This window comes from Pristiophorus japonicus, chromosome 8 (genome assembly GCF_044704955.1).
Source record: "Pristiophorus japonicus isolate sPriJap1 chromosome 8, sPriJap1.hap1, whole genome shotgun sequence".
Taxonomy (NCBI): Eukaryota; Metazoa; Chordata; class Chondrichthyes; family Pristiophoridae; genus Pristiophorus; species Pristiophorus japonicus.
In genome coordinates, this window is record NC_091984.1 from 207,641,607 (window position 1) to 207,661,804 (window position 20,198).

General features: G+C 43.3%; 1 protein-coding gene across 3 annotated transcripts in view; it reads left to right on the forward strand.

Moving 5' to 3' along the window:
• sh2b3 (SH2B adaptor protein 3) overlaps positions 1-20,198 on the forward strand; it is a 238,434-nt gene that overhangs the window by 179,749 nt on the left and 38,487 nt on the right. For all 3 annotated transcript variants that reach the window (XM_070887858.1, XM_070887856.1, XM_070887857.1), the window contains exons 4-5: positions 1,212-1,303; positions 16,200-16,294. In XM_070887858.1, the coding sequence (XP_070743959.1) occupies positions 1,212-1,303; positions 16,200-16,294 (187 nt within the window). The remainder of the gene's footprint in view (positions 1-1,211; positions 1,304-16,199; positions 16,295-20,198) is intronic.

Below are 20,198 nucleotides of genomic sequence, written 5' to 3' on the forward strand. Positions count from 1 at the left end.
TGAGGCGCTGGCTGAATAGGGCTTTTTTATCAGGGTCTTTGAGTGCCTCCCTGTTGATCTTCCTGCGGCATTATTTCTGTTGCCATCGCTGTTTTGGGGTTATATTGAGAATGACCGAGTGGATTAGATGATGGTCCATCCAGCAGTCGTCGGCTCCTGTCATGGTGCGGGTGATGCGCACGTCCTTGCAGTCCCTTGCTCGGATGATGATGTAGTCGAGCAGATGCCAGTGCTTGGAGCGAGGGTATTGCTGTAATGCCTTGAACTTGACTTTCTGATGGAACAAGGTGTTGGTAATGCTGTTGGGGTTGTCCACGAGGGTCCTGACATTCCAGGCCCTGAACTTCATTTTGAATGGTGGAGGATGCCTGTGCGTGAGCTCTTTTAACGTGGAATGGGCGTTGTACACCAGCTACCACACAGGCTGAGCAGAGCAAAGTATTCGTCAGAACAGCGTTGACGGAGGCCTCGGAGCAAGTTGCCTGACCGCATTCTCGGATGGGGAAAGGTGCGTGCCATAGGACAGTCGAAAGAAGCAGTCTTGGGAAGGTTGAAGCAGTTGGGCCCTTTTCAGCTTATGTTTATATTTGTGTACACTTTGCTGTCTGCCTGAGTTCCTTCCTTTTGAAAAGAATGACTTGCATTTATATAGTGCCTTTCACAACCACCGGACGTCTCGAAGCACTTTACAGCCAATGATGTACTTTTGGAGTGTAGTCACTGTTGTAATGTGGGAAATGCGGCAGCCAATTTGCACACAAGCAACCTCCCACAAACAGCAATGTGATAATGTGTTATGTTGATTGAGGGATAAATATTGGCAAAGGCACCGAGGATATCTCCCCTGCTCTTCTTTGAAATAGTGCCATGGGATATTTTACGTCCACATGAGCGAGCAGACAGGGCCTCGGTTTAACGTCTCATCCGAAAGATGGAACAGGAAAAAAGTTTAGCAATAATTTAGTAATAACAAAACAGACTTTTCATGAAAAAAAAACTGGAAATAAAACAAATCATGAAATCTCACAAGTTATTTTAAAAAATAATGATGTAAATGCAATAATTCTCAGAAAGGATGCGGAAATGATTTGCGGTGAAATGGAGTGTGGCGTCTCAGCCGAGGGAGCTGGATTGTATTTTTGTTTTTTTTCTCCCTCTTTTGAAGCTATTTGTTGAATCTTAATGTTTCTCTTTTATTTCTCCTGAACTAGGTCAACAGCTTCCTGGAAGTTATTTTTGAGACTGTCAATGATCAGCAGTTGAATTTATGGACAACAGACATTAGAGAATGTATAAATGCATGGTAAGACTCATTTTATTTTATCTTTGTTTTCTTTTTAGCATGTTAATACAGATAAATGTTAAAGATCGGATTTTTGGTGCATTGAATGTTCCGTGTAATAAATTAGCTTTCCACCTTTATTCCTCTTGTCAATGCTGCATGAAAGCACTTCCAAAGAGCTTATTAACTCACTGCCTCAAGCCCTTCTCTGCTTCTTGTTGGGTCTCCGCCAGCTCCCTGATTCCCTATCTGTTCTAACACGTTACACAGTGACATGAATGCACAGTGGGCAAGTGTCTAAATTGGAAACGCAATCCGACATTGTGATAGAAACTTTTAGTAAGAAGGCTCAAGGCAGTGAGTTGATATGCATTGGAAGAATTTCTACATGGCACTGAAAATAGGATTTGTGACGAAACAATTTAGATGTACAAGACAAGATTCCAACTTTGTTTGTGTCTTGTTACCTAGTTGTTCCTAAGTGTTTTTAAAAGAGTTAACCAAAGGATCAATAATTTATTCTGGCTTCCCTTTATTGGGGCTGCCATGGCTTTCCTAATAGGAAATAATAAAATCTACAATTTGTAAATGTGTATTTAGGACAAGAAAAAGGAAAGAAAGAAATTGCATTTATATAGTCCTCATCAAAGTCCTTAGGATGTCCCAAAGGAACATCCTTCCCTCTACGGAATTGAGTAAGGAAATTCCTGGCAAAAACTTAAAATAAAAAAATCTTTATCAAATTCTAATTTGTTTCTGTTTAAATCTATTGTAAGCAACTTTTTTCTCCTGTCCTAATGTATTCACAATAGTGTAAAGCAATGCCACTGTTTTGTAAATCAGATATCTGCTGCATGTTACCGTACACTGCGTGTTACAACATGGCTTTCAATTGTTTTAAAAGATGTTGATTGTCATCGCATCACATGATAGATAGGTCCAGTGGCTAGAGCGTTTCAAGTGTCAACAAGATTGTTTTGGTTTGTTAAAACAAAAATAAATATGTTTAGATAATATAGCCTGTGTGTCAGCTCTGCAATATGTCCATGGTATCGAGCTAACTAGTTAATAAAGTGATGTTGCATCATGGAACAGGTGGCAAGTCTCGGGTTGATGTCAAGATTGCTATTTGACAAAGTTTCTAATCTCGCCCGTCTCCACCCCTGCCTCAGCTCATCTGCTGCTGAAACCCTCATCCATTCCTTTGTTACCTCCAGACTCAACGATTCCAAAGCTCTCCTGGCCGGCCACCCACCTTCCACCCTCCAAAAACTTGAACTCGTCCAAAACTCTGCTGCCCATATCCTAACTCACACCAAGTCCCGCTCACCCATTCCCCCTGTGCTCACTGACCTACATTGGGTCCTGGTTAAGTAACGTCTCGAATTTCAAATTCTCATCCTCGTGTTCAGGTCCCTTCATGGCCTCACCCTTCACTATCTCTGTAACCTCTTCCAGCCTTACAACCATCCGACATCTCTCTGCTTCTCCAATTCAGCCCTCTTGTGCATCCCTGATTTTCAGTGGTCCAGCATTGGTGGCCGTGCCTAGGCCCTAATCTCTGGAATTCCCTCCCTAAATCTCACTGCCTCTCTGCCTCTCTCTCCTCCTTTTAAGTTGCTCCTTAAAACCTACCTCTTTGACTAAGCTTTTGGTCACCTGTCCTAATATTGCCTTGCGTGCCTGCGTGTCAAATTTTGTCCAGTAACGGTTCCATGAAGGGCCTTTCTACTATGTTAAAGGCGCTGTATAAATAAAAGTTGTTGTTGTTGGTAGGACATGGGTGGGTGTCATTGAGGACTTTTAGTTGGGGAATAAAAATGGGATATCATAAAAGAACAAATTGAGCTACTGCATGTGCATCTAATCAGGTTGAGCAGTGAAATGCTGCAAATGAGAAAACATAGAAACATAGAAAATAGGTGCAGGAGTAGGCCATTCAATGAGTTCATGGCTGAACATGCAACTTCAGTACCCCATTCCTGCTTTCTCACCATACCCCTTGATTCCCCTAGTAGTAAGGACTTCATCTAACTCCTTTTTGAATATATTTAGTGAATTGGCCTCAACAACTTTCTGTGGTAGAGAATTCCACAGGTTCACCACTCTCTGGGTGAAGAAATTCCTCCTCATCTCAGTCCTAAATGGCTTACCCCTTATCCTTAGACTGTGTCCCCTGGTTCTGGACTTCCCCAACATTGGGAACATTCTTCCTGCATCTAACCTGTCTAACCCCATCAGAATTTTAAACGTTTCTATGAGGTCCCCTCTCATTCTTCTGAACTCCAGTGAATACAAGCCCAGTTGATCCAGTCTTTCTTGATAGGTCAGTCCCACCATCCCGGGAATCAGTCTGGTGAACCTTCGCTGCACTCCCTCAATAGCAAGAATGTCCTTCCTCAGGTTAGGCGACCAAAACTGTACACAATACTCCAGGTGTGGCCTCACCAAGGCCCTGTACAACTGTAGCAACACCTCCCTGCCCCTGTACTCAAATCCCCTCGCTATGAAGGCCAACATGCCATTTGCTTTCTTAACCGCCTGCTGTACCTGCATGCCAACCTTCAATGACTGATGTACCATGACACCCAGGTCTCTTTGCACCTCCCCTTTTCCTAATCTGTCACCATTCAGATAATAGTCTGTTTCTCTGTTTTTACCACCAAAGTGGATAACCTCACATTTATCCACATTATACTTCATATATATATCCAGTTTGTGTCATTTCTAGCATGGGCCAGGTAGTAGGCCGTTACGCTGGCAACATATCTCACCCTTGACCTTGACCTTGACCTTGACTGTGGGACAGTATAGCCTACAGGAGCAGCATAATACTTCCTCCCCTACTTTGTGTTTGACGGTGTTTTTGTGGCAAATTCTTGAGTTGCCATCTCATTTGTATTGTGTTACGTAGTCCTCTGCATTGAAATTACTAAAGCTCACTTCATCTTTGAGTCTACCAGCTAGCAAGGAGACCCCAAATGATGCATTTTGATGTTTTTTGAAAATAGATCATGTAGACCAGCAAGGCGGGAAACCACAGCATTACTCAGTGATAAAAGCTAAAACCACAACATTTGTTATGTGACGAACGTTTGTAGCTGCACATTTCTTCTTTTCATCGTTCTCACAAAAAACTGGACAGTTTTAATCACCTGAATCCTGGGAAATCTCCGGCAGAAACTCACCTTCCAGTTTCACCATTTGAACAGAAATAATGAAGATACCTGGAAAAGAGAGACTGTGTTCTTAGGCTGGAGAGATGCTCAATGTTGTGTTGCTATTAGCACCCAACGGCAGTACATAAAACTGGGTCAGAAGCTCTAAGCAGTTACAAATAGGACTGCAATGGATTCACTTATTTTGCTCCCTTTTTCTCTGAAGGCAGTGACTTAGACTGGACCTCCACAGCCTCTGCTATCTCACCCAAGAATAGTGCCTATTCTTCATCGGTGAGTCTAGACAGGGAGTTCTGCTAGGTTATTCAACCGTGAAGGAGATCACAGCTGAACCTGATTCTGTTCTTGCCGGATGTGCACTATCCAGTAGGAGTCACTCACTAGTAATCAGGAGCAGAACGCTGGCTGATTTTCCCTTTCCCTAGCCCAGTGTTTTAGTTCCCCAACTTTTGACTCATCTGAAATCAGCTTTCTAGTCTTTCTGATCTAGTGCCTTTACCTACTATTAGCCCATTGGCGAGCTAACTTTGCATTCTTATTCTGAATTTGGTTAATGGGCTGATTGTGACCTATAAGTTTAAGTAGATGGTCAAATCAAGTCTCCCATTTATTGAAGTCGTTAGCTTGCTGTAATACTTGGATAGGGTAACATTGTTGAGTCTTCCATTTATTGAAGTGGTGGCTTATTGTAAACCTTGGGCAGACTGAGAACAACTGAAAGATTTTTGGACACTAAGGGAATTGAGGAATATGGGGATAGGGTCGGAAAGTGGAGTTGAGGTCGAAGATCAGCCATGATTTAATGAATGGCTAAGCAAACTCGAGGGGCCATCTGTGACCTACTCCTGCTCCTATTATGTTTTTATAAGAATTCTAAATATACTTTACCTTGTAAAATGAAAAAGGAAATATCCTTTATGATATGTCTTTAGCTACTCTAAATGTTTGCAAAGACAGCGTACAGTGTCTTATTATTGAGAAGAATAAACACAGACTCCAATAATTGAAATCTGCCATTTTTGTATTGAATTCTCAGGATTTCCAGTCATGTATCTATTTTATGAAGTCAGTGGACATTTGATTGCACAGTGCTTTGCTACATCCCGCTTTCTTGGCATGATTGTGATTGTGCTGGGGGCAATGTAGGTCAAGGAATTGAGGCAGCTTTTTTGGTCTCGAGTTTTTCTTGGAATTAGGCCATATGGGAGGCGATAAGATCCAGGGCTAAGGGTATCACTGGTGCGGTCCCTGGTCTGTGCTGAGTTTTGTGATCTCACCCAGGGTGGTGGTAGGAGGACTACAATCAGTCACAACATCCCTCAGCCTTTCCTCCTGCTCCTTCTCACTATCTCGAGGTTCCTGTGTGTGTTTGGATGTTCATTGAGAACACAATTGGGCTTGGTTAGTGATAACCTGCCGTGGTTAAAATCCTTGCCAGCTCTCACTGTCTGAGCTCATACATAAAATGGTCACTGTACTGGAATGATTCACTGGTCAGGCTTTGCAGGAAGTGGTTGTTAGTGAATCGTATTTTCTATTTAGGGCAAAATGGCTACAATATAATGTTGAATGACTTAAGGGAAACTAGCACCCCAAGGCAATGCACTTGCTTCATGCTATTACAATCTCAGCTGAATCTAAGTGATTGCATTTCAGTAGTACATTTATACTGATGTATCGGGTAGCTGCTGGAGTATTGCGAGGGTGAAAGATTAGTGATTGAAAATGATACTTAAACCGTGTTCCTTTTGTGAATAGCAAGGTTCTTTTGTTTGCTTTACAACAACAGATCATTGAAGATCAGATGGATAAATGGATACCTGGTTCACACATAACATTGCAGTGCCTCATTCTTATTAACTCCCATTATATACAAGTCTTAAGCGAACTGCAAAGTTTTACACAAAGTTAATATATGTATCAAGGTTTAACTGTAAAACAAAATGCAGTAATTGTGGGACTAGAACTTCGTACATTTACAGGTAAAATGGTCCAGCTTGTTACATTTTGGCAACTTGTATCTATTTGCCGAATGACTGGTACTAAAAATAATGAATTAGATTGACGGTTACACACACTCTCACACATATATTGGGGACATATATGGGTACACAAATACACAGTTTAATAAACAAGCAGTTAGCTGTGTGCTGTGGTCTCTGCTAGAGTTGTTTAAAAAAAATCTGGTACTTTCCAATATTCCTTGCAAACGCGCCAATCTACAATATTACAGTTTCTGATAAAATAATGATTGATATCATTTGAAAATACAGGAAACTCTCGTTTATCCGGATCGCTTGGGGATTCGGCAATTCCGGGTAAACGAATTTTCCGTTAGGGCGAGTTTACATTTTAAAGTTAAAACTTTAATGAATAAATACAATCAGCTACAAGGCAGTTAAGTATACAAAAGATGGACATTACCAGCATGTTTATACTTCCCCCGGACTGTAATCGCGGAGGGACGAATGCTGCACTGGGAGTGGCTGCACGTGGCCTCGAGGAGGAGATTGTCTAGCTCCGGGGTTCTGGAGTGCACTCTCCGGACTGCGTTTTGTGCCTGGAACCCGGTGCTGGCACTGCCCCCGTTCCCAACGTCAGTGGCTGCAGCAGCGTGCACACACACACACACACCGATTTTGTAACTGAAGGATCTGGATATGATCTATGTCGAAGTGTTACGGGTGAGAAGTGGCGACGCAATATTTTAATTCCGTTACATCCGTATCCGGATAAACGAGAGTTACCTGTAGTGCATTTCATTATTTTCAGTGGATAGATGAGTTGGGCCTGTCAGAAATGAAGTACTTTTGGAGTGTAGTCACTGTTGTAATGTAGGAAACACTGCAGCCAATTTGCACACAGCAAGCTCCCACAAACAGCAATGTGATCATGGCCAGATAATCTGTTTTAGTGATGTTGCTTGAGGGATAAATATTGGCCAGGCCACTGGGGATAACTCCCCTGCTCTTCTTCAAAATAGTGCCTTGGGATCTTTTATGAGAGGACAGACAGGGCATCGGTTTATTGTCTCATCCAAAAGACGGCACCTCTGACAGTGCAGCACTCCCTTAGCATTGCACTGGAGTGTCAGCCTAGTCACCTTCAAGACACTGTTGGTCTGTATAGTCATGCTAAGAGGCCAGCTGACCAATGGCCCAGACGAAAAATGGCAGACCTGGTGCAGGTGCCACTAGCAGCAGCCACTGTCTGTAGCGGCATTCATAGGCACCCAGTGAAACTGCCTCAGGAAAGGTCTTGGTTGCACCAGTGTCAAATAACTTGCTTTAGTTGCCAGTCAATGTAAAGCTGTAAAATAAGTATGGTGTAAATCATGAGATTTTTCATTGCTCTGCACAGCATCAGTGATTAATCCTGTACTTGCACTGGCAAACACCCAGGGCATGAGACAGGTACACCATTTGACGTGACACCAGGAGTTAGTGGACACTGAGGAGGTATCAGTAGATAGAAAATGCACTGGTCCATCCAGCCTGCCCCACACAACTGCAATGCCTTGTGCATCACAATATATACCCCACCCAACCCAAAAGTCAAGTAATCTCCTGGGAGAGATGAAAAAACAGATCAAAAAACCCAGGCCAGCTATCTGGAAAGGTTCTCTCTGACCCCACTTCGATGATCGAAACTAGACAAGCGGATCACTCTGTCCCTGATTAATGTCATACAGTACCTGTCTCTTGTTCGAGGTAATCTCTGGCCTTGCCAGAAACAGCTCCAGCTCTCACTTGAAGAAATTCAGCGAGTCAAAGTTCACCGCATGAGCTGGCAGCCTGTTACCACAGGTTCACTAATCTCTGGGAAATGAACTACCTCTTAACAGCTAACCTAGTTCTGGCCTTGCATAACTTGAGATTGTGACCCTGGGTTCTCGTTAATCTACTTCATTGAAACAAACTGTCTACACAAAGAGAATCTGTTCCCTTCATCATCTTATAAACCTCGATCATATCACCCCTAAGTCAGTGCTTCTCTGAAGCATGGAGTTTCAGCTCTTTTAGCCTTTCTTGGTAACTAAATGCTTTAAACTGGGAATTAATCTTGGGGTCTTCCTCTGCACCCTTTCTAAATCCTTAATATCACCCACCATGTGAGGAGTGCAAAACTGGACACATGATTTTAACTGAGGCCTACCAAGGTCTTATACAAGGACAAAATAGTCTGCTTTGAGTGAATTGGTAACATGGTGCCCATTTGCAAAAAGGGTGATACAGGCAACTACACACCAATTGATCTTGCTGCCATTTCCTGTAAAATAATGGAATCGACTATCGGGAGTAACCTGGAAGATCATCTGTGCAATAGAAATCGGATAAACAGTAGTCAATATGGATTGAGAAGGGGAAGATGCTGCCTGGCCAACCTCCTTGGCTTTTTTTTGAAGAAGTGGACCGTGCGAAGCTCTGACGTGGTGAACCTTGATTTCCAAAAAGTGTTTTGATAAAGTTTCACATAAAAAGTTATTAATTGAACTCAACGCTGTGGTGATTCAGCATAAACTTTGGGAATGGACAAGAAACTATCTGAAGAGTAGGAAACGAGTACTCAATAGAGGAATTATGTCAGAATGGGGGTGGGGGGGAGGGGGGGAATACTGAGTGGGGTGTTTCAGGGAGCTCGACTGTTTCTAATTTACATAAATGACCTGGATTCAGAAACGCAATGCAAAGTGGTCAGAGTTGCAGATAACGCAAAACTAGGAGGGGCAGTGAAACTGGAAGAGGCAGCTCAAAAATTACAAAATGAGTTGGACAAGTTATGTAAACTTCAAAAAGTTGAAATGGAAGTAATGCTGATCTGGGTAATTGCACAAATGATTTTCCAAATATGATTTTAAAATATTATACCGATTACATCTCTCAGTGGCTTAGAGGGACAATCCATGCAAACTGCAGCGGAGTGGAGCAAACGGGGCACCTCTGGCTAAGCACCAGTGCACAAGCTCTGCAGTCCTGCCACATCCAGTCGTGAATGGTGGTGGACAATTAAACAATAACGGGAGGAGGAGGCTCCATGAATATCCCCACCCTCAATGATGGCTGAGCCCAGCAAGCAAGTGCTAAAGACAAGGTGAAGTGTTTGCAACCATCTTCAGCCAGAAGTGCCGAGTGTATAATTCATATCGGCCTCCTCCTGAGGTCCCACCATCACAGAAGCCAGTCTTCAGGCAATTCGATTCTCTCCACGTGATATCAAGAAATGGCTCATCGCGCTGGATACAGCAAAGGCTATGGGCCCCGACAACATCCCGGCTGTCATGCTGAAAACTTATGCTCCAGAACTAGCTGCGCCTCTAGCCAAGCTGTTCCGGTACAGCTACAATACTGGCATCTACCCGACAATATGGAAAACTGCCCAGGTATGTCCTGTCAACAAAAAGCAGGACAAATCCAATCCGGCCAATTACCGCCTAATCAGTCTACTCTCAGTCATCAGTAAAGGAAGGTGTCATTGACAGTGCTATCAAGCGGCACTTACTCAACAATTTCCTGCTCATCGATGCTCAGTTTGGGTTCCGCCAGGACCACTCGGCTCCAGACCTCATATAGCCTTGGTCCAAACTTGGACAAAAGAGCTGAAATCCAGAGGTGAAATGAGAGTGATTGCCCTTGACATCAAGGAGCATTTGAGCGAATGTGGCATCAAGGAGCCCTAGTAAAACTGAAGTCAGTGGGAATCAGGGGGAAAACTCTCCACTGGCTGGAGTCATACGTAGCACAAAGGAAGATGGTTGTGATTGTTGGAGGTCAATCATCCCATGACATCGTTGAGGAGTTCCTCAGGGCAGTGGCCTAGGCCCAACCATCTTCAGTTGCTTCATCCATCCACCACCTTCAATATTCATTCCCTCCACCACCGGTGCACCGTGCATGCAGTGTGTACCAAGGCTTCTTCAGCAGCACCTCCCAAACCCATGACCTTTACCACCTAGAAGGATATGGGCAGCAGGCGCATGGGAACACCATCACCTCCACGTTCCCCTCCAAGTCCTGACTTGGAAATATATCGCCATTCCATCATCGTCGCTGGGAGTACCTTCACCACAAGTGTTGTTGTGTATGCATGCCTGTTTACTGTGTGATGTCTGCAACACTGAATGTACCTTTACACTGTACACACCTTGCCTGTACACCAGAGGGTGCTGCTGCTGGAGACCTAAGGGTTACCTGCACATTGCAGGTAACCCAGTATAAAAAGGCACACACAGCTTGTTGTCGTCACTCAGGAGCTGTAAATAAAGGACTACAGGTCTGCACAGTTTAAGTATCATACCCTGCCTCGTGGAGTCATTATTAAAGGTGCCTACATACACTACAACAAGGACAGCAACAGTTCAAGAAGGTGGCTCATCACCATGTTCTCGTGGGCAATTAGGGATGGGCAATAAATGTTGGCTTTGCCAGCGACGCCCACATCCCGGAACGAATAAAACAAAATGATGCCTACATATGCACACTTTCCAGGAGGGGTCACTAGACAGTGATCAGGACTGGGAACCCAGGCCATTTTCCCTCTTTCTATTCCGATATCTAACTGTAGCTCAGCCCTTGCTAGGGATTGAACCCAAGATCTTGTAACATCTGTGGGATACAGTACCATACTGGGCAGTTACGTACTGAGCTATAGAGTGAGCATTTTATCTAGATCTATATCTGTGTGTGTGTGTACGTGTGTATTTTTTAAAAGCTCAGCACATTGCCTGTACTACAACAACAACTTGTATTTATATAGCGCCTTTAACGTAGTGAAACGTTCCAAGGCGCTTCACAGAAGTATTATGAGATTAAAAAATTGACACTGAGCTGCATAAGGAGAAATTAGGGAAGGTGACCAAAAGCTCGGTCAAAGAGGTAGGTTTTAAGGAGCGTCTTGAAGGAGGAAAGAGAGATAGAGAGGTTTAGACAGAGCCTAGGGCCAAGGCAACAGAAGGCTCGGCCACCAATGGTTGAGCGATTATAATCAGGGATGCTCAAGAGGGCAGAATTAGAGGAGCGCAGACATCTTGCGGGAGGGGGGGGGGGGGTTTGTGGAGCTGAAGGAGATTACAAAGATAGGGAGGGGCGAGGCCGTAGAGGAATTTGAAAACAAGGATGAGAGTTTTGAAATTGAGGTGTTACTTAACTGGGAGCCAATGTAAGTTAGCGAGGACAGGGGTGAAGGGTGAGTGGGACTTGGTGCGAGTTAGGACATGAGCAGCCGAATTTTGGATCACCTCTTTACGTAGAGTAGAATGTGGGAGGACCCATCTACTACCTCTGTGTTGTCAGCCTGCTTGTCTGACATCCAGTCCTGGATGAGCCACAATTTCCTCCAATTAAACATTCTGAAGACCAAAGGCATTGTCTTCGGCCAATGCCATAAACCTCTGTCCCTTGTCACCGATTCTGTTTCCCTCCTTGTCCAGTGTCTCAGTCTGAGCTAGGCTATTTGCAACCTCAGAGTCCTATTTGAAGCTGAGCTTCCGACCACATATCTTCTCCATCACAAAAACTGCCGCCTTCAACCTCTAACATCGCCCAAATCATTACTGCCTCATCTGCTGCTGAAACCCTCAATCATGCTTTTGTTATCTCCAGACTCGACTATTCCAATGCTCACCTGGCCACTCTCCCATCCTCCACCCTCCATAAACTTGAGCTTGTCTAAAAGTCTGCCGCCCGTATCGTTGCCTACACCAAATCACACTCACACATTATGCATGTGCTTGCTGGTCCATACAATTTAACATTTTCAGCCTTGTGTACACATCCCTTGCATGGCCTCGCCACTCCCTTTCTGTGTTACCTCCTCCAGCCCTACTACCTTCTGGGAACTCTATTCCTCCAACACGGGCCTCTTATGCATCTCCCATTCCCTTCACCCCATCATTGGAAGCAGTGCCTTCAGTCATTTAGGCCCCAATTACTTCCTTAAATGTCTTCACTTCTCTCTCCTCCTTTAAGACACTCCTTGAAACCTACCTCTTAGACCATGCTTTTGTAACCCCTCCTAATATCTCCTTTTTTGGCTTCATATAAATTTTTGTCTGATTACATTTCTCTGAAGCACCTTGGGATGTTTTTCTATAAAGGCACTATATAAATGTACGTTGCTGCAGTGTTTTGCACTGTTTCCGAGGTTGGCTTGCTGAGTTATACGCAGTGTATCTTTGCTTAAGCTGAGCCCCCAGCATGTCCTACTGCCCATTACTTTTACTGGAGAATTTTCCAAGGACATGTTTACTTACAAATACACTTTTTAATTTAGGTGCTGGGGATTTTTCTCCCATAAATATTCCATGGCAAGGATATTATAGGGATTCCTTTGAAGTATTCTTCTGAGAATATTGTGATTTATTGTCATTTTTTTTAAATTGTGATTTTAGAAACTAAACAGCAGCCTGAGGGACTTACCCAGAGTTAGTTTGTTAAAATGACACATACGAACATAATAAATAGGAGCAGGAGTAGGCCATACTGCCCCTCGAGCCTGCTCTGCTATTCGATAAGATCATGGGTGATCTTTGACCTCAACTCCACTTTTCTATCCTATCCCCATATCCCTTGATTCCCCTAGAGTCCAGAAATCTCCCTACCTCAGCCTTGAATATACTCAACATAAGAACATAAGAAATAGGAGCAGGAGTAGGCCTTACGGCCCCTCGAGCCTGCTCCGCCATTCAATAAGATCATGGCTGATCTGATCTTGGCCTCAACTCCACTCCCCTGCCCGCTCCCCATAACCCTTGACTCCCTTGATTTTCCGAGCTGAGATCCTTTCCCTCTCCTGTCTTTCTCCCATCCTTTAGAAGGTTGGATGAACAAGTGAATCCCTTCCCACACTCAGAGCAGCTGAACGGCCTCTCAATGAGCATCCACAGGCCTTTGGGGTAGAGAATTCCAAGGTTTCACAATCCTCTGAGTGAAGAAATTTCTCCTCATCTCAGTCTTAAATGACTGACCCCGTCTCCTGAGACAATGCCCCCTAGTTCTAGACTCTCGATCAAGGGGAAACAACCTCTTAGCATCTACTCTGCCAAACCCTCTAAGAATCTTGTATGTTTCAATGAGATACCATTCCATTTAAGTGAATTACCAGCCCCATTTCAGGTAGTTTTATGAATGTGAAAGTAATTCACTATCTGTAATGACTTGAATGTATTTCACTGTTTAGATGCAGGACTGAAAGTATGGTTAATTTCAGTAATGAAATGCCAACCACAAATGACTTGAAATAAGAATTTCAAAAAAGTGCAACAGTTTTTTGTTTCATTTGTAAAGTGTGAAATGTTTAAATCTGGAATTGGAAGATCGAGGTGAATAAAAGGAGTAAGAAGAGAATTTTTTTTTTGTTGCAGTTATCTCGATCGATGGTGACAATAGCTGCTTCTAGCACAGGAAACTCAGGAAGCACATGTTGGCCTGCAGGGTTTGTGTGTCATCTGGGCCCCCTGATTGCCTCAGTGAGAGGCTTTTCCTGTTATTCAAATACCGAGAACTGTGTCAGCAATTAATCATGGTGTGATTTACAGAACTCAGCACCCCGTCTTCTCTCAGCCGCTTGCCTTATGTTTCCATGAATTAGATGCACATTTCCTGACCGGCTCTGTGAAAAATAATGATAGCTTGGCTTGGCCTGGACCCCACTGACGCACAGATTGCCTGTAGCCCATATCCTGAATTCTTTGCACCCTTTTCCAAGCCTTATTTCACATGGTCATGATGTATTGAAATATAGACAGTTGCCTTCCAGTGTGACGTGAGCTGGCAACGTTCAGTGTTTATTTTGGCAGATTAGCACTGAAATACAGTAATAGTTCAGACAGCCAACCAGCAATCAGCTACAGAAATTGTCTTTTTATGTGAATTATCAATGTATTTGTTCATCAGTCATAAACAGGATGCTTTATATATATGTGTGTATATATATATTTTTAAATAGAAATCTCTATGCTGATTTTCTGTCATTGGTTCTGAGTCTGGTGATTTCGTACAGCAGCTCTTGAGCTGAGGAGTGTAAATGGGGCTTTAATTTGGGTTTTGCTTTTTTGCACTGCCAATGAAATCCTTTATTTAAGCCTGTCTATAATCTAATAAATCCTTTTCCTTTTTTTATTGTATCCTTTTCCCCTTCATAGCCAATTACCCCATTAAGGTCTCTGACTAAAAATCTAATAAAAGAACCAGCTTGTGATGCTGCTTTGTGAGCAAGAAACACACTATATGTGTGTTATAGAGTGGCTACCGCTTCATTCTGCTGAACCGAGGGCTTGCTGAACCTGCTTAAAAGCACAAATGAATGAGCTCAGTTACTTGCCACCTCCAGAGAGTGCCGCTAATGTCTACTTTATGTGACTGTGCTGAGCTGTGACAGCAGCCCTGCCTTTGGTAGCAGTACTGTAATGTAAATGAGGTGACACAAAGAATGGTCTCCTCCAGACGCAGCAGTGCTGCTGCCAGCACTAGCCACCATCTTCTCTCGTTACAGGCAGGATGGAAGCTCTGGTTTACCAGTGATGCCTTTTTCTGCTTGTTGGCCTGTTAGGATCTTTCCCAGTTATGATTCATGAGTTTCAACAAGATAAACTCTGCGCGCTCATTTGTCTTTTGCTGCTGATACTGCATGGCGGATCCCACTGCATCAATGTGGCAGGCTTCAGAGCACCAGGAGTGCTAGCCTATTACAGAACTGCTTCTACTAGCAGTGCAATACTAGGTGGACGGTAAAAGATCCCACTATTTCGAGGAAGAGCAAGGGTGTTATCTCTGGTGTCCTGTCCAATATTTATCTCTCAATCAACATCACTAAAACAGATTATCTGGTCATGAACACATTGCTGTTTGTGGGAGCTTGTTGTGCGCAAATTTGCTGCTGTGTTTCCTACATTACAACAGTGATTACACTCCAAAAGTACTTCATTGGCTGTAAAGCACTTTGGGACATAAATGCAAGTCTTTCTTTCTTTATAATATAAACAGGGTACCAGAGGCCATGATTACTAGGATGAGGCTTTACGGCTGTTAATAACCATGTCTCTAGCTCCCAACATCGGACATGCTTTGATAGGAAGGCAGCAGGAGGATTTAAAACACACAAACGACAGTAACCATATGGGTTATTTATCTTGTAATACTGCTCTTTTATCGTTTAACTTGAGCGTGCCATTATCGGATGCCCTAGAGCGCCTGACCTACCAGAGCCCATGGTTAGACTGTAGTAGGTGCTGCTGGGTAGCGACTGAACCTAACGTAGGGGGAGAAAACTGGCACAGGAGAAATCAGGAAAAGAAAGCTCACTGACATGAGAGCTGTTCTAAGGATAAGATTGAGTGCAGTAACTGGTTACGCTCTCGCAATGTCTGTGTGCTATTTAAACAAGTAATCTAAGATCTTATCAAATAGTTCTGTGTAAAAAGTGTTGCATTTTGTTTTTGTTTTAACATTGTTTTGAGAAGACTACGTATCAAACCCTGGGAAATATTGTTCTTTTATTTGAGCTGGCTTGCGTATTTGCTAGTTTAGGAATGGGAAATGTCTGAACCTGCTGTTCAAAGACAATAGGATGATGACAAATCTGATTATCATGAGATGTTGTATGATGCCACCTTCCATTTGCTCCAAAGAGCCATTTACTGGAATCCTTCAGGTTTTTGGACACTTTGCAGGCTACATGCATTCCAGTACAAGTTAGGACAGCTGTGGAAACTGCGTGAAATGTTTCTACTTGTCTGATTGCAGGTCTGATGGAGCCGATGTGGAACTGCTCACTACTTCTCACTCCGACATCATGCAGACAGTCTCTGTTGATGGAAACACAGATTCTATACATCAAGGTAAGTGACGGTTGTACACAAAGTTTCTCAGCTCGCATCATTAGATGGTTACTGAAGACTGCATTTAAATGTCGGGCTATTTTTGAAACACTAGTGCAATCCCATAGTACTAATCTACACTGCCTGAGGCAGTGATGTATATCCATCCACCTACACTTTCCTTATCTGGCATTGCCTCAACAGTCTAATGATACCTCTTTAGACAGCTGAGTGGGCGGAACCCTGTATCAGCCCTCCCAGCAAACATATTCTTTGTTTTCTAACTTCCTGAAATAGTAATTTTAAATTTTGCTCTCTTTTTCCACCAAATTTTCTCTTCCCCTCTTCGAAGGGGACGGGTATTGTGTTGCAAGTTACTTTTTTTCCTCCCTGCTAATTTTAAATGCAAATGTAAACCAATTGCTGGATGTCGTGGAAGCCACTCGCCAGGGCATTGAGGTGAGTGCAACAGGGCAGGGCAGGGCTGGGCTACCCCCGGAGCCAGCAACATTCCCGGGGTAATTATCTTTGATCATGCCTGGCACCTGCAAACAGGCTTTATTTGTCCACCTCTTTATTCTGCTGATCCGAGGGCTTGCTGACGCTGCTCAAAACCACAAGTGAACGAGCTCAGATATCTGCCGCCCCCCCCCCCCAGAGAGTTGGTTTGTTCCAGATTAGTGTCTGTCTGTTTGAGATGCACAGTTGGATTATTTGTTTAATTTTGTTTATAAATGCTGTGGTGGAGCTTTAGAAGTTTAAAAAAAATTAAACATAGACAAGTTTAAATTTATCGTGTGCACATCCTGTCCCACACCAATGTGGTTGACTCTTAATTGCTCTCTGAAGTGGCCTAACAACCTCCACTCGGTTGTCAGGTCAACTAGGGATGGGCACTATATGCTGGCCATGCCACTGACTTGCACATCCTGAGAAATAATTTTAAATTTGAGGTGTTACATACTGGCAATGTATATTTCTGTCACATTTTATTGAAAAGAAAATAAAGAAACAAAGATAATCATTTGGATTCTACAGACAAACTCTCAAGCAATATAAAATACCTAGGGCTTTGTGCAGCTTCTTAATTGACCGATGTATTGACTTACCCAGTCTTTATTTGTCAATTAGACTTTGTAGCCTCAAATGGCATACCACTATACTTTAGCAACAGAATAATACATTGTTTTACATGGTACAGTCCTTCTAGCACAAAATATCCTCCTACTTGTTTCTGGCATACATTCAGGTTTTGAGGTACAACTGTAACACTTCAGGTGCCACATTTTTATCATGTGCTAATTTCTGTGTCACGTTTAAAACAAACCAGTCATTTCCTCATTCTGCCTCGGGTTTTTATGATTTCGATCTGGGTGGATTTAATACACCTGGCACTCGACAGAGACATTTCTCGGCGACGGAAAGTACTGTCCAATTGACCTTTAGAATCTGTCAGTTAGACATAGCTCCACCTGAGCAAAAGCAAGGTGTGATGCTTCTCTCCTGATGGAGCAGTGTATGCTCGCACTTATCGGGAGCACTGCCACGGGGGATCCACTGGCACTTCATAAGATCAAGAGCTAATGTCTCGATTGCAAACCTCTTTAGATTTTGTCATCATTTTCTGTCACTGCAGATTCTATTACTAAATTCACACTTTAAACGGTACAGCTAAAAAATAAGTGTTAAAAAATTGTAGTCAATGAAAATGCCACTGGCTTAGATACCATCAAATGCCTCCTGATCACCAAGCTGAACAAGCCCAGTGTCACACAAGCTTGCCCTTTGGGCCTTGTCCTTGGGCCTTGCTCTACTCACTCATTACTCCGACCCTACTGCACCTCCCTCATGGTCCCGCTTTGACTTGCTCTTGCCAACTTCAGACACACTGCTGATTGCCCCAGCTTTTTACCTTGAGACTACAACCAGGTAGATTTGGCTCTTAGCTTGCTGCATGCCAAAGGGCGAGTTTCAAACAAACAAAATACGTGTTTGTACTTACTGAATAATGCTTGCATATTTCGGAGCAAGAAGCAGTTGAAACAGAACAGTATTAGGTTTAATCCTCAGCATGGAGGATGGATGGGCCTGGACATGGACTTCTTTGCAGTTATGTACTGCACTCTACTGAGACATACAATGTGACAAGACAGTCATAAATAACATGAAATAGAGTATCCATAATGCCAGGCACTCCACCTAGTGGCCTGGCCTAAAAATGCTTAAATTATCTGCAAAAGGTTGTCAAATTGGGAAGCTTAAGAAAGGTGGGAGATAGAAAGCAGCAGTATTCCAACACCCAGGGACATATTTACATGTCACTGGATGTATAACCATTGTTGCACTAATCATTGAATAAGTTAGGACAACATTGTATTAGGTCAAAGTACATAAGAAATAGGAGCAGGAGTAGGCCATTTGGTCCCTCGAGCCTGCTCCGCCATTTAATAAGATCATGGCTGATCTGATCTAGGTGAGCTCAGTTCCACTTCCCTGCCCGCTCCCCATAACCCTTCACTCCCTTATCATTCAAAAATCTGTCTAACTCCACCTTAAATATATTCAATGACCCAGCCTCTGGGGCAGAGAATTCCACAGATTTTCGAGAGAAGAAATTCATCCTCATCTCAGTTCTAAATGGGCGTCCCCTTATTCCCCCATGAGTGGAAGCATCCTCTCTGCATCTACCTTGTCAAGCCCCGTCAGTATCTTATATGTTTCAATAAGATCACCTCTCATTCGTCTGAATTCAAGTGAGTAGAGGCCCAACCTACTCAACCTTTCCTCAAACGTCAACCTCCTCATCCACGGAATCAACCTAGTGAACCTTCTCTGAACTGTCACCAAAGCAAGTATATCCTTTCGTAAATATAGAAACCAAAACTGCACGCAGTATTCCAGGTGTGGCCTCAACAATACCTTATATAGCTGTAGCAAGACTTCCCTGCTTTTATACTCCATCCCCTTTGCAATAAAGGCCAAGATACCATTGGCCTTCCTGATTACTTGCTGTACCTGCATACTATCCTTTTGCATTTCATGCATAAGTATCCCCAAGTCCCGCTGTACTGCGGCACTTTGCAATCTTTCTCCATTTAAATAATAACTTGCTCTTTGATTTTTTTCTGCCAAAGTGCATGACCTCACACTTTCCAACATTATACTCCATCTATCAAATTTTTGCTTACTCACTTAGCCTGTCTGTCCTTTTGCAGATTTTCTGTGTCCTCCTTACACATTGCTTTTCCTCCCATTTTTGTATCGTCAGTAAACTTGGCTACGTTACACTCAGTCCCTTCTTCCAAGTTGCTAATATAGATTGTAAATAGTTGGGGTCCCAGCACTGATCCCTGCGGCATCCACTAGTTACTGGTTGCCAATCGGAAAATGACCCATTTACCCCGACTCTCTGTTTTCTGTTAGTTAGCCAATCCTCTATCCATGCTAATATATTACCCCCAACCCAGTGAACTTTTATCTTGTGCAGTAACCTTTTATGTGGCACCTTGTCAAATGCCTTCTGGAAATCCAAATACAGCACATCCACTGGTTCCCCCTTATCCACCCTGCTCGTTACTTACTCAAAGAACTCCAGAAAATTTGTCAAACATGATTTCCCTTTCATAAAACCATGCTGACTCTGCCTGACTGTATTATCCTTTTCCAAATGTCCTGCTGCTGCTTCCTTAATAATGGACTCCAACATTTTTCTAATGATAAGCTAACTGGTCTGTAGTGTTCTGCTTTCTGTCTCCCTCCTTTTTTAAAATAGAGGCGTTACATTTGTGGATTTCCAATCCACTGGAACCTCTCCAGAATCCAGGGAATTTTGCAACCAATGCATCCTCTATCTCTGCAGCCACTTCTATTAAGACCCTAGGATGCAGGCCACCAGATCCAGGGGACTTGTCCACCTTTAGTCTCA